The sequence below is a fragment of the Vicugna pacos genome, chromosome 20, assembly GCF_048564905.1.
Source record: "Vicugna pacos chromosome 20, VicPac4, whole genome shotgun sequence".
Lineage (NCBI taxonomy): Eukaryota > Metazoa > Chordata > Mammalia > Artiodactyla > Camelidae > Vicugna > Vicugna pacos.
Window position 1 is genome coordinate 32,132,892 of NC_133006.1, and position 11,760 is coordinate 32,144,651.

The 11,760-nt window shown below is 36.8% G+C and overlaps 1 protein-coding gene across 2 annotated transcripts in view; it reads left to right on the forward strand.

The window, feature by feature from the left end:
* Positions 1-11,641, forward strand: part of DEK (DEK proto-oncogene) — a 28,742-nt gene extending 17,101 nt beyond the window's left edge. Inside the window, exons 8-11 of one of the 2 annotated variants that reach the window (XM_072945609.1) lie at positions 5,117-5,252; positions 5,580-5,728; positions 9,538-9,606; positions 10,073-11,641. In XM_072945609.1, the coding sequence (XP_072801710.1) occupies positions 5,117-5,252; positions 5,580-5,728; positions 9,538-9,606; positions 10,073-10,084 (366 nt within the window). In that variant the 3' untranslated portion in view covers positions 10,085-11,641. Of the gene's footprint in view, positions 1-5,116; positions 5,253-5,579; positions 5,729-6,821; positions 9,495-9,537; positions 9,607-10,072 lie in introns of those variants that run through there. The other variant, XM_072945610.1, reaches the window with a different exon arrangement.
* The last annotated feature ends 119 nt before the right edge of the window (positions 11,642-11,760 follow it).

Here is an 11,760-nt window from a genome sequence, read left to right on the forward strand (position 1 = left end):
TAGATTACAGTGCATTGTACTGTCTGAAATTGATGGCAGCGGTCAGTTTTACCTGTTTCCCTTTAGCACATGTAAAATATCTACAATACTGGATGGTCCTGACTGAAACACTCACAGCATATTCAAAAGTGGCAAGCCAGAATCTTAGAAATAAGTTTGGGAACTAGCTTTTTCTTTCTTTTTTTCATGTAACACCTAATTTTTTCCTATACATTTTGTTAAAAGACTCAAAAGTCTTGCCTCCTATTTAATTAACAAAGGTGTTAATGATCATGAGTACTTCTGGCATTTTTCTTTTATAATGCTACATAATGTGTTGGCTATAATTAACTAAAATATTCAGAATATTTAAAACTTGGTTTTTAAAATGTAATCACTTTTCAATTTGCTTGGTTCAATAAATCGGGAGTGTGCTAAGTGCTGTTAGGGTTATAGAATATATTTTCTGGCCGAATACCATTTGAGTGATACTTAATAATATAGAATTTCAAAAGGAAGAGAATGTCTCTGTTGATGAGGGAAGGCTTTGGAGAGAGACGGAAGTATCATTTGAAATTGACCTTGGGAATAGAAAGGAACATTGGACTTGTGAACTAAAATGGGGAGTAGGGAAGTGCTTTGACAAACACACTTGTTTGTGGTTGCGTAGTTTGTCCAGAAGTAGAGCCGTAGGAGGTGAAGCTGGAGCGACATACACTGAAGCCAGACCACAGAAGACATCCCATGTGGTTGAGCATTGTTGTGTGAATAATACAGCCTTTGGGGATAGATTCATCATTCCGGTTCCTTCAGAATGATTCTTATTCTATCTGAGCATTTTGCTACATGGGGGAAAAGAGACATGGCCTCTGTCTTCCAGGAACTGACAGTCTACCTGGGAGAAATCACACTCATTCAGTTAGCATTTATTGGTACATATAAGGAGGAATGTACTGCGTGCGGAGTACTTTCACATCTTGCATCTCATTTAGTCTTGACTCCATGAGAGAGGACAATATATCCTCATTTTTTTAACTTTGAGGACATGATACATATCCAGCTTTCCAGAGCTTCTAATTCGTTTATTTTTCTCTACAACTCTGTCCAAATCTGATATTAAGCAATAGCTTTAGGAAAGTTAATATGGGCATAGATCCACTTCTGCTTGTAAAAATTTAAAACTAAAAGCTGTTGGCATAAAATACCGTATTGATTTCTTTATCTGGTTCTGTGTTTTGCCTATGAATCTCCAGTAATTCATACTCTAGACCAGGAGTTGGCGTGTGGCGTACTATGGTCAGATCCAGCCTATGGCCTGTTTTTGTACAGCCTGAAAGCTAAGAGTGGTTTTTCCATTTTAAAAATACTTGTTAAAAGCAAAGATGAAGAATGTACAACAATGACCACATGAGCCAGCAAAGACTAAAATACTATCTGGCACTTCATAGGAAAAGCTTGGTGACAGGTCTAGACTACATTTGTCTCTCATGAGACGTGGTTTTATAGCTAGGTGAGTCAGCTGTGGGGCTTTTTTATGCATAGGTCCTCAGGCCTCACCCTTGATGATTTGATCTAACAGTCTTTTTTTTTTTTCCTCTTAAATGGAGTTATATAGATAAGTGATGCCGGAAGACAGTGATATTAAAAATGAAGAAGTTTGGCTAATCGCTATTAACAGAAAAAAAGATTTGTCTTAGCAAGCAGAATGATTCTAATGAAATAAAACCTTCGGGTTAGAATAGCTCTTTAAAGATAATCTTGTCTGTAAGGATCTTTTCCCACCTCAATTTTCCAGTTAACATAGCAACTAAGTGCCAGTTCTAAGCTCTGCAGTGGAGATCAGGAAACAAACACGACAGGGTCTTTATGTTAAGCTGTTTAATCTAGTTGGTAGGAGGGGAGAGGTCAAAGATTAGAAGGAAAACGTAGGATGTACCTTAAGCCCTAAGAAAGCAGTTTGGCCAAGATAATATAGAAGCTCAAGATGGAGTATTTACCTCTTTCTAAGGGCAGGTAGGGAGCAAAGATCCAGTCAGTGAACCTTCACAGGAGGTAACAATTTGATCTGAGCCTTAAAGGATGAACAGGAGAGCGAAAGAAAGAGTTGGAGAACAAAACTGGATTCCACCAAGGCCAATCTTAGCTTTGAAAAAAAATTCTAGAGAAGTGATCCTGGAGCCCATACAGAGTTTGGAGGTAGGGGCCAGAGACAGCCCTGACGCTGGGCTTGCTTGTCCTTTGTTGCTGCTGTGTTTCTGCCAGCACTTTTTATCCTTTGTTATTATTGGTAATATTTGTATGTAATGGAAAAAGTTAAATTTAACAGTATAATAAATAGGTTATGGTATCACTGATTTACAGCATTAGTTTACTTCTGTAGTTTCACCTCTGGCTTAAAGAAATCCGTAGATACACTTAAGTCATTTCTATAAGCAACTCATGCAGTGGGAGGCACACTGTACTTCAGGTCTTGCTGCTTAACTATCTGTAAGACACCGTCTTAACTACACAGATGCGTTTTCTTCATTTATAATTAGATAAACTGTCTTTGCTTTTTTTTTTTTTTTTTTTTTCTTTGTTTTGGTTTTTCCCTCATATGAGATCATGTATATGAAAGCAGTGCTGCACAGATACCTTTTTCTTTTTCCTTTTAATTACATTTTAACCACGTCCTGGTTTCAGAGTACAGGTAAATCAGGTTCTGCAAGTGATACAGAGATGAATGGGGCAGGAAATCTTTAAGTGGCTGCTTTATGGCAGACACTCTTGTAGTTGCTAGGGACAGATAGACCTAAAGTAAAAATAGGTGTCTCTTCTTATAGAGATAGTTAGCTATGCCCTTAAGAAACTTACAGTATAGTGGGAGAATAGATGTGTAAATACCTGCACTTTAATAAACATAAGTATATTAAATGTTTTCTTTGATGCCTTACATGTATTTGGTCATTTGACCCTCACAAAAGTTCTGCAGATATGGTCATAGTTTGTCAAATCTGCAATGCCTATAAGGCATCATTTTAATGTAGATTGTGAAATGTACGCCAATATCTGAGATAAGGTGTGGAAGTGTTAGATTTAACAAAGTTGTCTGGTATTATTACCTCCGTTTTACAGATGCAGAATCGGGCATAGGGAAGGATGAGTGATTTGCCTGAGAATGCAAAATTAGTCACTGGTGGAGTCAGGATTTGAACCAGGAAGTTTGGCTCTGAAAACCTGTGTTCTTATTCACTGCTTCACAATATCTCCTATAAAGTAGGGATAGATGAATTGTATGCCAAATATTGTGGGACTGTGGATTAGTCGAACTGGTGATATTATGAAAGATTTGGAGGAGGTGATTGCTAAGTTGGGTTTAGAGTCATGAGTGAGATTTTCCTAAGTGGAGGAGGGGGAATGAAAGTAATGAAAATTTGAAAGTTCATGTAACATTTAAGTGGGAGTGGTTTGACGTGCCTTCTCAGCTCTCCCAGGGCCTCTTCATACCTCCAGAATACCAGATTACCTCGTTTGGCTTAACTGCCAAATTTGTCCATAGAGATGCCTTGTGGTCCACAGTTACCTTTTCTTCCTATACCTAATCTCTTATTGTCTTGGCAGCTTAAGAGATTCTTAACACCTGCAAGTCTAAAGCACGTATGAGTCAGTTATCTGATTGCCTCCTTGCTCAGGATAAAACCCATAGGTAGGAGTTTCTACAGAGTGTAGTTATTTTACTACTTAGTTTTCACTGCCCGTGCTAGTACTACCAGGATGGCAAAAGATCCTTTACTGAATTCCAATCTACATTTGTTACAGAAAACTTTATAACTGTTCACTAAAGATAAGTGAAATCCAGTATAAATGACATAACTTGTTATTATAGGGATTCGGATGTTTGGGTCCAGTCCTGTCTACCAGAATGTAAAGAAATAAGCGTGATGTGTCTCGGTTAGTTAACACAGGTGTCATTGAGCCTCGTATTGCTTTTATTCTATGTATCTATTCTGTGTATCTGCCTTCCTTTTAAAGAAAACTTTAAAACTTGAGGCTTTACTTGTAGAAGCATGTTGGCCCTTTGACACTTGTTACATGTACTTTTTAGTAGTAGGTGAACTAGATAGGTTAGTTCCTGGCCAACAGACCATTACTGAGGTAATGCAGGGTGATACTAGACTTGTGTAAATACGTACAGTGGATGGCAGTGTAGCAAGAGGAAAGACAAACACTGAAATCCAATGAACTGCACTTAGAAATAGCCTGAGTCCACCTGACTCTAGAACAGGTACTTTAATTTTCTTTAAGTTCCACACAATATCCTTTATTTATTATTTATTTATTTTTTTCCACAATATCCTTTAAAAAAAAGAAAAAGATTGAATTTTGATGCTAATCAGAAATTAGGAATATAAAACATTTGGAGAAATATTCTGTCAAAAGTGATTTGCGGTATTTTGGGTATGTAAGATGAGATTTTAATTATCTTGGGACATTTGCCTTATATAGGATATTTTTACCTTTGGGAATGTTTAATGAAGAATTAATGTTACTAATTTCATAGGTCTTGCTTGAGACAAAGTAACTATGAACTGTAATTTTTTAATCTATTCATATGTATATACTTGGCTTTTATTTTGTTAGCTGTGAGTTAGCGTTTAAGAAAACAAGTTCTGGAGTCAGACTACCTATTTTAATCTCACTTCTTTATTATATAAATTATGTGGCTGGAAGAAACCTCTCAGCCTTTATTTCCTCGTATATTTATAAATAATTACTGAGCAGCTACTTTGCACCACGCACTGTTTTAGGACTCTGTGAACACAAGAAGGTCAAAAATCCTTGTTCTTGTGAAATTTACCTTTTAGTTGCAGAGACTGACAATAAATAACAAAAATATTAATACCTATATTTTCTTCAAGATTAAGATGTAACGCATATAAAGTTTTCTATCTATACTGTGAAATAGATGTGGGCATCTTTTATTTTTAGTGTTTGATTATTGACCTCACATGACTAGTCTTGTGTTAGGATGAAATTAAGTTCGTTGAATGTATTAGTCATCTCAAAAATTGATACATTAATTTTCTCTAATATTGTTGAGGGATGAGAAGGATGGCAGTTAATCTTTCATTGGTGTGTGTACTTTTCTTTCCAACAGCCACCAAAAAAGACATCTAAAAGAGAAAAACCGAAACAGAAAGCCACTTCTAAAAGTAAAAAATCTGTAAAAAGTGCTAATGTTAAGAAGGCAGATAGTAGCACCACCAAGAAGAATCAAAACAGTTCCAAAAAAGGTATGTTAGAAATGGCATGTTTCCAACTATAACGATGTGATTTATATGCTGCAACATAGTGTTTAAGCGTTGTGGAGAATGGATCAGCTGTGAGGAACATTGTGGTGGGGGAGGTAGTATGCCAGTTTTTTATAATTTTCAACATTGACAAAAGTTCCATTGCATGTTTTATAGGTAATACAGAGTGGTGATTTATACTTTTAGTCTAATTCGCCTCTGAGAATCTGATGAATGCGTATAGAATTCTTCCTAATATGTCTTCAATATTAATTTACTTTGCTGTTTAAGAAAAACTTATTCCCATGTAATAAAATATCTTTCTTTTAGAAAGTGAATCTGAGGATAGTTCAGATGATGAACCTTTAATTAAAAAATTGAAGAAACCTCCTACAGATGAAGAGTTGAAGGAAACAGTGAAGAAGTTATTGGCCAGTGCTAACTTGGAGGAGGTCACCATGAAGCAGATTTGCAAAGAGGTAATTGACAAACGCTGAGATCATTTTGCTTTTATTTGAAAAATTCTTTCACCCATTCTTCAGTTGAAAGCTAGATATCTTATGTGCGTTCATTCATTGAACTACATGTCAGGTCTTCTTACAGGTACTGGGATACCGCATTCAATAAAATAGTCAAAGCTTCTGCCCTATTGGAGTCATTTCATAAACAACACTGGAACATGTGCAGTGACTAATGTTAAAGTGATACATTCCAAAGTGTGTAGGAAATGCTCTTTTGCTGTTACAGAAGCTGTTTTTATTGATGCATCCCTAGATTATGTTAGTTTAAAAAAGCAGAATCTGATGAACCACCTTATTTTCAGCGTTACTGTGATAAATGAGATGTTACAGATTAGGTTCTTAGATCAAGTTCTGTGGAGCTCTTCTGTTACTTCTCAGGAAATGATCTAGTTTGCATGATTCCATAGAGTTTCCATACTCTAGATCAAAATTGGAAGATTTTAGATTCCAGTTTCTTATAGAAAAATGGAATTAAAAATTGAAATGTACCAAAGGTGAAATACTCTTTCTTTTTAAAGACATTGACTATTGATTTATTTATTCATTCAGCATTTACTAAGCCTCTCCTGCATATCAGGCACTGTGACAGACATTAGAGGTAGAGTTGGAGAGGCCATGGCTTGGCTTTGGAGGCCTTGCGGTTTGGTCACTAGAGTACAGGGTGTGTGTGCTGTGAGAAGGGTAGAAGGTGCCACCCCACCAAAGGACAAGAAGCATCTCCTTAGGACTTGGAGGAACCTGAAAAGGCATCTTGGAAGGGACTTAGAGCTTCAGCATTCATACAATTGTGGGACATTGACACATTCACATCAAATGTGACAAATACTGACTCTGAGGAATAGTTACTAGTTTAATTTGGCTGAAGACTAGAGTTGGAAGGAATTCTCCACAGAGGTTAAGAGAGAATACTAAAGAGTTTTGCCGATTTTATATACACCTTGTTACAGAGGTTTGATTTTCTCCCTGCAGCTAGTGGGGACTTGGAGGGCTGGTTAGGCTGTTGAGAGCTATTAGGCAAGGGCATAACACCATCAAATTTTTATTTTTTAAGAGGCATCCTAAGCATATGAAGGAGGACAGACGGTGAAGAATGAGACGAGAGGCGAGGGAAGCCCAGTTTACGTCACAGTCGAAGTTAGAGGGTTGCAGTAATGCAGGTCTGAACTCGAGAGAGCCTGATAACAGGTTGCTTCTGTGGGTGTCAGGGTTTGGGTGTATTAATCATAATAGGGAATAAAACAAAAGATGTACTTTTTGAAGAAAAGGTGGGTTTTGTTCTAGACATTTTAAGATGGGGTACTTGAAACGTGGGAGAAATTGTGAACGTTGTAATCTCCAAAGACACCTAGACTAGGACATTGTTGGGAGCTAAAACCAAAAGTACAGATGAGGTGTCCCAGGGAAGAAGAGAAAGGGGGAGGAAAGCAGAGGGCAGAGTCCTGGAGATCATTAACATCAAAGAGTTGAGAAGTAATTTCTACAAAACACAAGACATTGTAGAGTCAGTAGTAGAAGGAAGGCCAGAGAGAGGAGTGCTATAAAAGCTGGGTTAGGACTTTCAAGAAGGGGGGCAGGGAGGGGCTGCCAATTAAGAAAAGGTGATTCTCTTACATAGGACAGTGGACAATGGCCACGGAAAGGCATTTCACAGAAAAGAAATAGAAATGACCCGTAAACATGAAAATATTTAACCTTCCCTACTAATAAGGAAGATAGAAAACTGAAAGGAAATACTTTGCTTATTAGCTTTAACAAAATCTTTACAAAGATTGGCAGTTTTCAAGGTTGGCAAGGGTATATAGGGAAGTGTACTTTCATCCTTTAAGTTGTAACAACTTTGGAGAATAATTAGGTAGTATGTTAAAATTTAAATTGCAGATACCTTTTAACCTAGCAATTCCGTTTCTAGGTCTCTGTCCTAAAGACATAGTCACATCTGCACAAAATGATTTCAGTAATGTTCAGCATGTCTATAATATTGAAAAATCAGAAACAACCTAAATGGCCATAAACCAGTACATCCATATTTGGGGAATACTATGTAGCAGTTCAAAAGAACATGGAAAAACCTTCCAAGTATTGTCAGGTGTTTTAAATATACAGAAAACTATATTGCATTGATAAATTTATACATTGGTGTATAAGCTCATTTTTAATGAGTTAATTTTGCTGTGTCTGGGATACACAGCAGATTGATCACTGGTTTCCTCTGAAAGGAGAGGGGCGAGGGCAGACTGGAGGGAAAATTGAAGGGAGACTAGTTCTGTTCATTTGAATGACTTGTGAATACATTTCTGTAGTTTTAAAGGGGGATTATTAATAACATGGAGAGGTCAAGTGAGAATAAGTTAAGGGTTTTTTGGACTTAGCAATTATGAGACAATTGTTCACTTAATAAGAGCAGTTTTGAAGGGTGGTAAATGCAAGGGTTATTTACCCTGGGACTGAGAATTATTGGTAAGGAGAGTGAATGGATTAAAGCTCCTGTTTTAGTAGCTAAATCTCGGGAATACAGGTTGATAAAGATTTTTTCCGAAGGGCAGGGAGGGAAAGCAGAAGCACGTGTTAGGCTAAGGGCTGGTGGTACAGGAGCCTCGAGGGGTGGGTCCTTGCAGAGCTAAGGAAGATGGGGACTGTTGATGAATCCGGGTGCAAGTGAACTGGAGGGCAAGAGATACGTCAGAGTTGAAGGAATTCATAGCAGTGGCTTGACTGAGAACAGGAGTGGGACATTTGAATAGAGGGGTGAAATTGCCCCTGATGAGAATGCAAGGGGGATCTGAGGAGAAATCCTTGGGATTTCTGGGGAGGCTGTGACATTGATCACCATGGACTGGAAATGGGACCATTCTTCTCAAAGTTGCTATATTTTCCCACAGGGTTTAACATAGAAAAGCTGGTAATTAGACCAGTTCAGGGTTGGAGTTTTGCAGAGAAAGAACAAAGGGTAAACATTTAGAATAATGTAAATGATTGACCGTATTTGCAGCGGTTGGCAAACTACAGCCTGAGGGCCGTTATAACATAGCCGTAGCCATTCATGTAAGTATTGTCTGGCAGCGTTGACTCTGCACTGGCATAGTTGAATAGTCATGACAGAAACTGTCGCTGGAAAAGCTGAAATAATTTACTGTCTAGCCTTTTACAGAAAACGTTTGCTGACTTTGAATTACATGATAGGAGTGAAACCAGCAAGATAGATACAGAAAGTCAGGACTAGAAGTCATTGTGAAGCCAGGCAGCAGTTATCAAGTTGGGAAATGTAGAGAGTAAAAAATTTCAGAGTAGAGGACACGATGGTATAACTGGGTCTCAGTGATAGAACTTCAGGAGGGAATTGAACAATGGACTGGGGCTGAAATTCGTTAAAGTTCAAGTTGAGGAAAGAAGTAGTGTCAGATAACGTAACAGAAGAACTAAGAGGGCATCTCTAAAAAACAGCTAACAAATAACCTACCGATGTAAAGTACATACTCCACTTAGCCAACGTCTGTCTACATGTTCTTCTCACCCATGTTTGTTGTTAATTCACTGACATTCCCACTTCATAAAACGTTGAAAGTGTTTGTATGCTAGTTTATTTTCTGCTCTATATACAGTATTATTAAAGCTACTCATTTGCTGTAGAATTCTACATGGTGGTTAGAGCATACAGTTAACATATGTAGCTATTTGTACACAGCACACATTTCTTCACTATCCAAAGATAGAGAATATTAGTGAAATTTTAAGTCTACTTTTAACATAGTTTTTCCTTTCCATTGTAGGTATATGAAAATTATCCTGCTTATGACTTAACTGAAAGAAAAGAGTTCATAAAAACAACTGTTAAAGAGGTAAAATATATCCATCTTTTCCAACTTTAATCATTTTGGACATATAAGATGGAAGAAATTGTGTATCAAATACTGCATATTTTTCAAAATAGTCATGTCACTAAATATCACATTTGAGGCTCAAATTTCCTCAAAAATAGATGGGGAGTTATTTTCATTCCCATTTTAGAGCTTAAAAATAAAGTCTGAACATAAGTTGACAAAACCTGGCCTCAGAAGATGTGGGCTGTGTACATGGTGGCCAGGCGTCCCAAAGGGGCTCACACAACCACCGGAGCACGTTCCTGTCCACCAGTTAAAGGCGGGGGATGATCAACAGAGCTGTAGTCTTAACAGTGGTCCCATCTGATTTCCCAAGGTCACAGTAGTAAAATAGAAGTTAAAAAATAAAGTAAGGTCTTGATTTATGTATACCAAATATTATGTATGTTGGGTATGAGGAAATAATGTTTCTCTTTCATTACAGCTGATTTCTTGAGAAAGAGTACAGAGACAGGTGACCTGTACCCATGGATTTAAAGCTCTGATTTATACCATACCAGCAAAAGAGAATGTATTTCCTTTTCTAAATCCTTGCAAGCGTTGTGTTGATAGAACTTAACCTTTTTATCTTGAGTGTTAACGTAAATTTGAGTTTGCTGTTTTAAATTGCATTTCTATGCAGTTTTTAGTTTAAATTTTTGCATGGCAGTAATTGTTCCTTGCTTTTATAGTTGTATTTTGTACATTTTGGATTTCTTTATATAAGGTTCTAGATTCTTGAACTGTTGTAGTTTTTAGCGTGTGCTCAATATTAGCTTAAGACATACTTTTAACCAAGTAGAACAGAAACTATTCTAACTGGTGTTTAAACATGCGGAGACTCTTGCAGTATTTAGTATATGAAATATTTTGAATACACATCTGTCAGTGTGGAAACTCAGTGGCAGTGTGTTCATCATATTAAAAATATACGAGCTTCAGCTGTCCAGATGATGAAATTGGAACTTTTCTCCTGCATGTGTATATATGTCAAATTGTCAGCATGACAAGAGTCGACAGATGTTATTTTTGTATTTTTAAAAACAAATTTGTTGTATATAAAGTTTTTTTATTTCTTTTGTGCAGATCAATTTTTAAACTCATATAAGTAGGTACCTTTACAGTTATAAATGTATGAAATGTCAGTGTTCAGCCAGATGGTGTGACGGAGCAGCGGAAGTCAGAGTCCAGTGAAGAAAATATTGACGGAACAGGTAGTTCTCTGCTTTGCCTCGAAGTGTCGTCAGTTTGTAGTGTTAGTGTTAACCCTGCAGCAGTGCCTGTAGATACGTTTTCTATCAAGGACAGACCAAAATCCACACATCAAAACTTCAAAAATTGGGGGAAGAGTGGGGTTAAGTATAAGCACATTTGGCTTATAGTAAGTGAACTGATTTTTATTAACTGCTTCTGCCCATATAAAATGCCATTCTGTACAGGAAGCCTGGCCACTTTTATAATTATGGTAAAATTTGTAATGCCAGAAGAAGAGAATGTGTAGGGAATAGTGGGTATCTCTGACAAAGTATTTCTCAAAAGTGGTAACAGACTAATTTTTAACATTAAAGAAATTTAATGTATTTGTGGAATCAGGGGTGTTATGTTTTAAATTTTGGCCAATCAGGATTCTAGATGATCAGTATGTGGACCACTCTTGATGAGACTAATTTTGTCTTTTAAATTGAGTGTCTTAATCAGTTTATTAAGTAATCTCTGAATTTTAAAACATGCTGCTTACGCAAGAATTGGGCCTTTGGTAAACCATTGAGTGTTTAAAATACCTTTGCATCATAGAACAGAAATATATAAAAATGATATATGCTGACTGTTAATAGGTATTTTCACATGTTTGACTTTTGACTTGTTTCTTGATAAAGTTACTAGGACATTAGAGAAAGGTATACTTAATACAAATGAATGGAATAAACAACTAAATGAGACTTAAGAATTGGCCTTTTGTTTTAAATATTTAATTTGTTCCTCTCAACCTTGTCAATAAAAATAATAAAAAATGCCTTTTTCTCTTTGCGTTTGATGTCTTAATCTATATATTCAGAACAGATTTTTAAATAGATTTAGCTGGTAGCCTGTATCATTTGGGGTGCTCTTCAGTGGTAACTGACCGTTACCTGG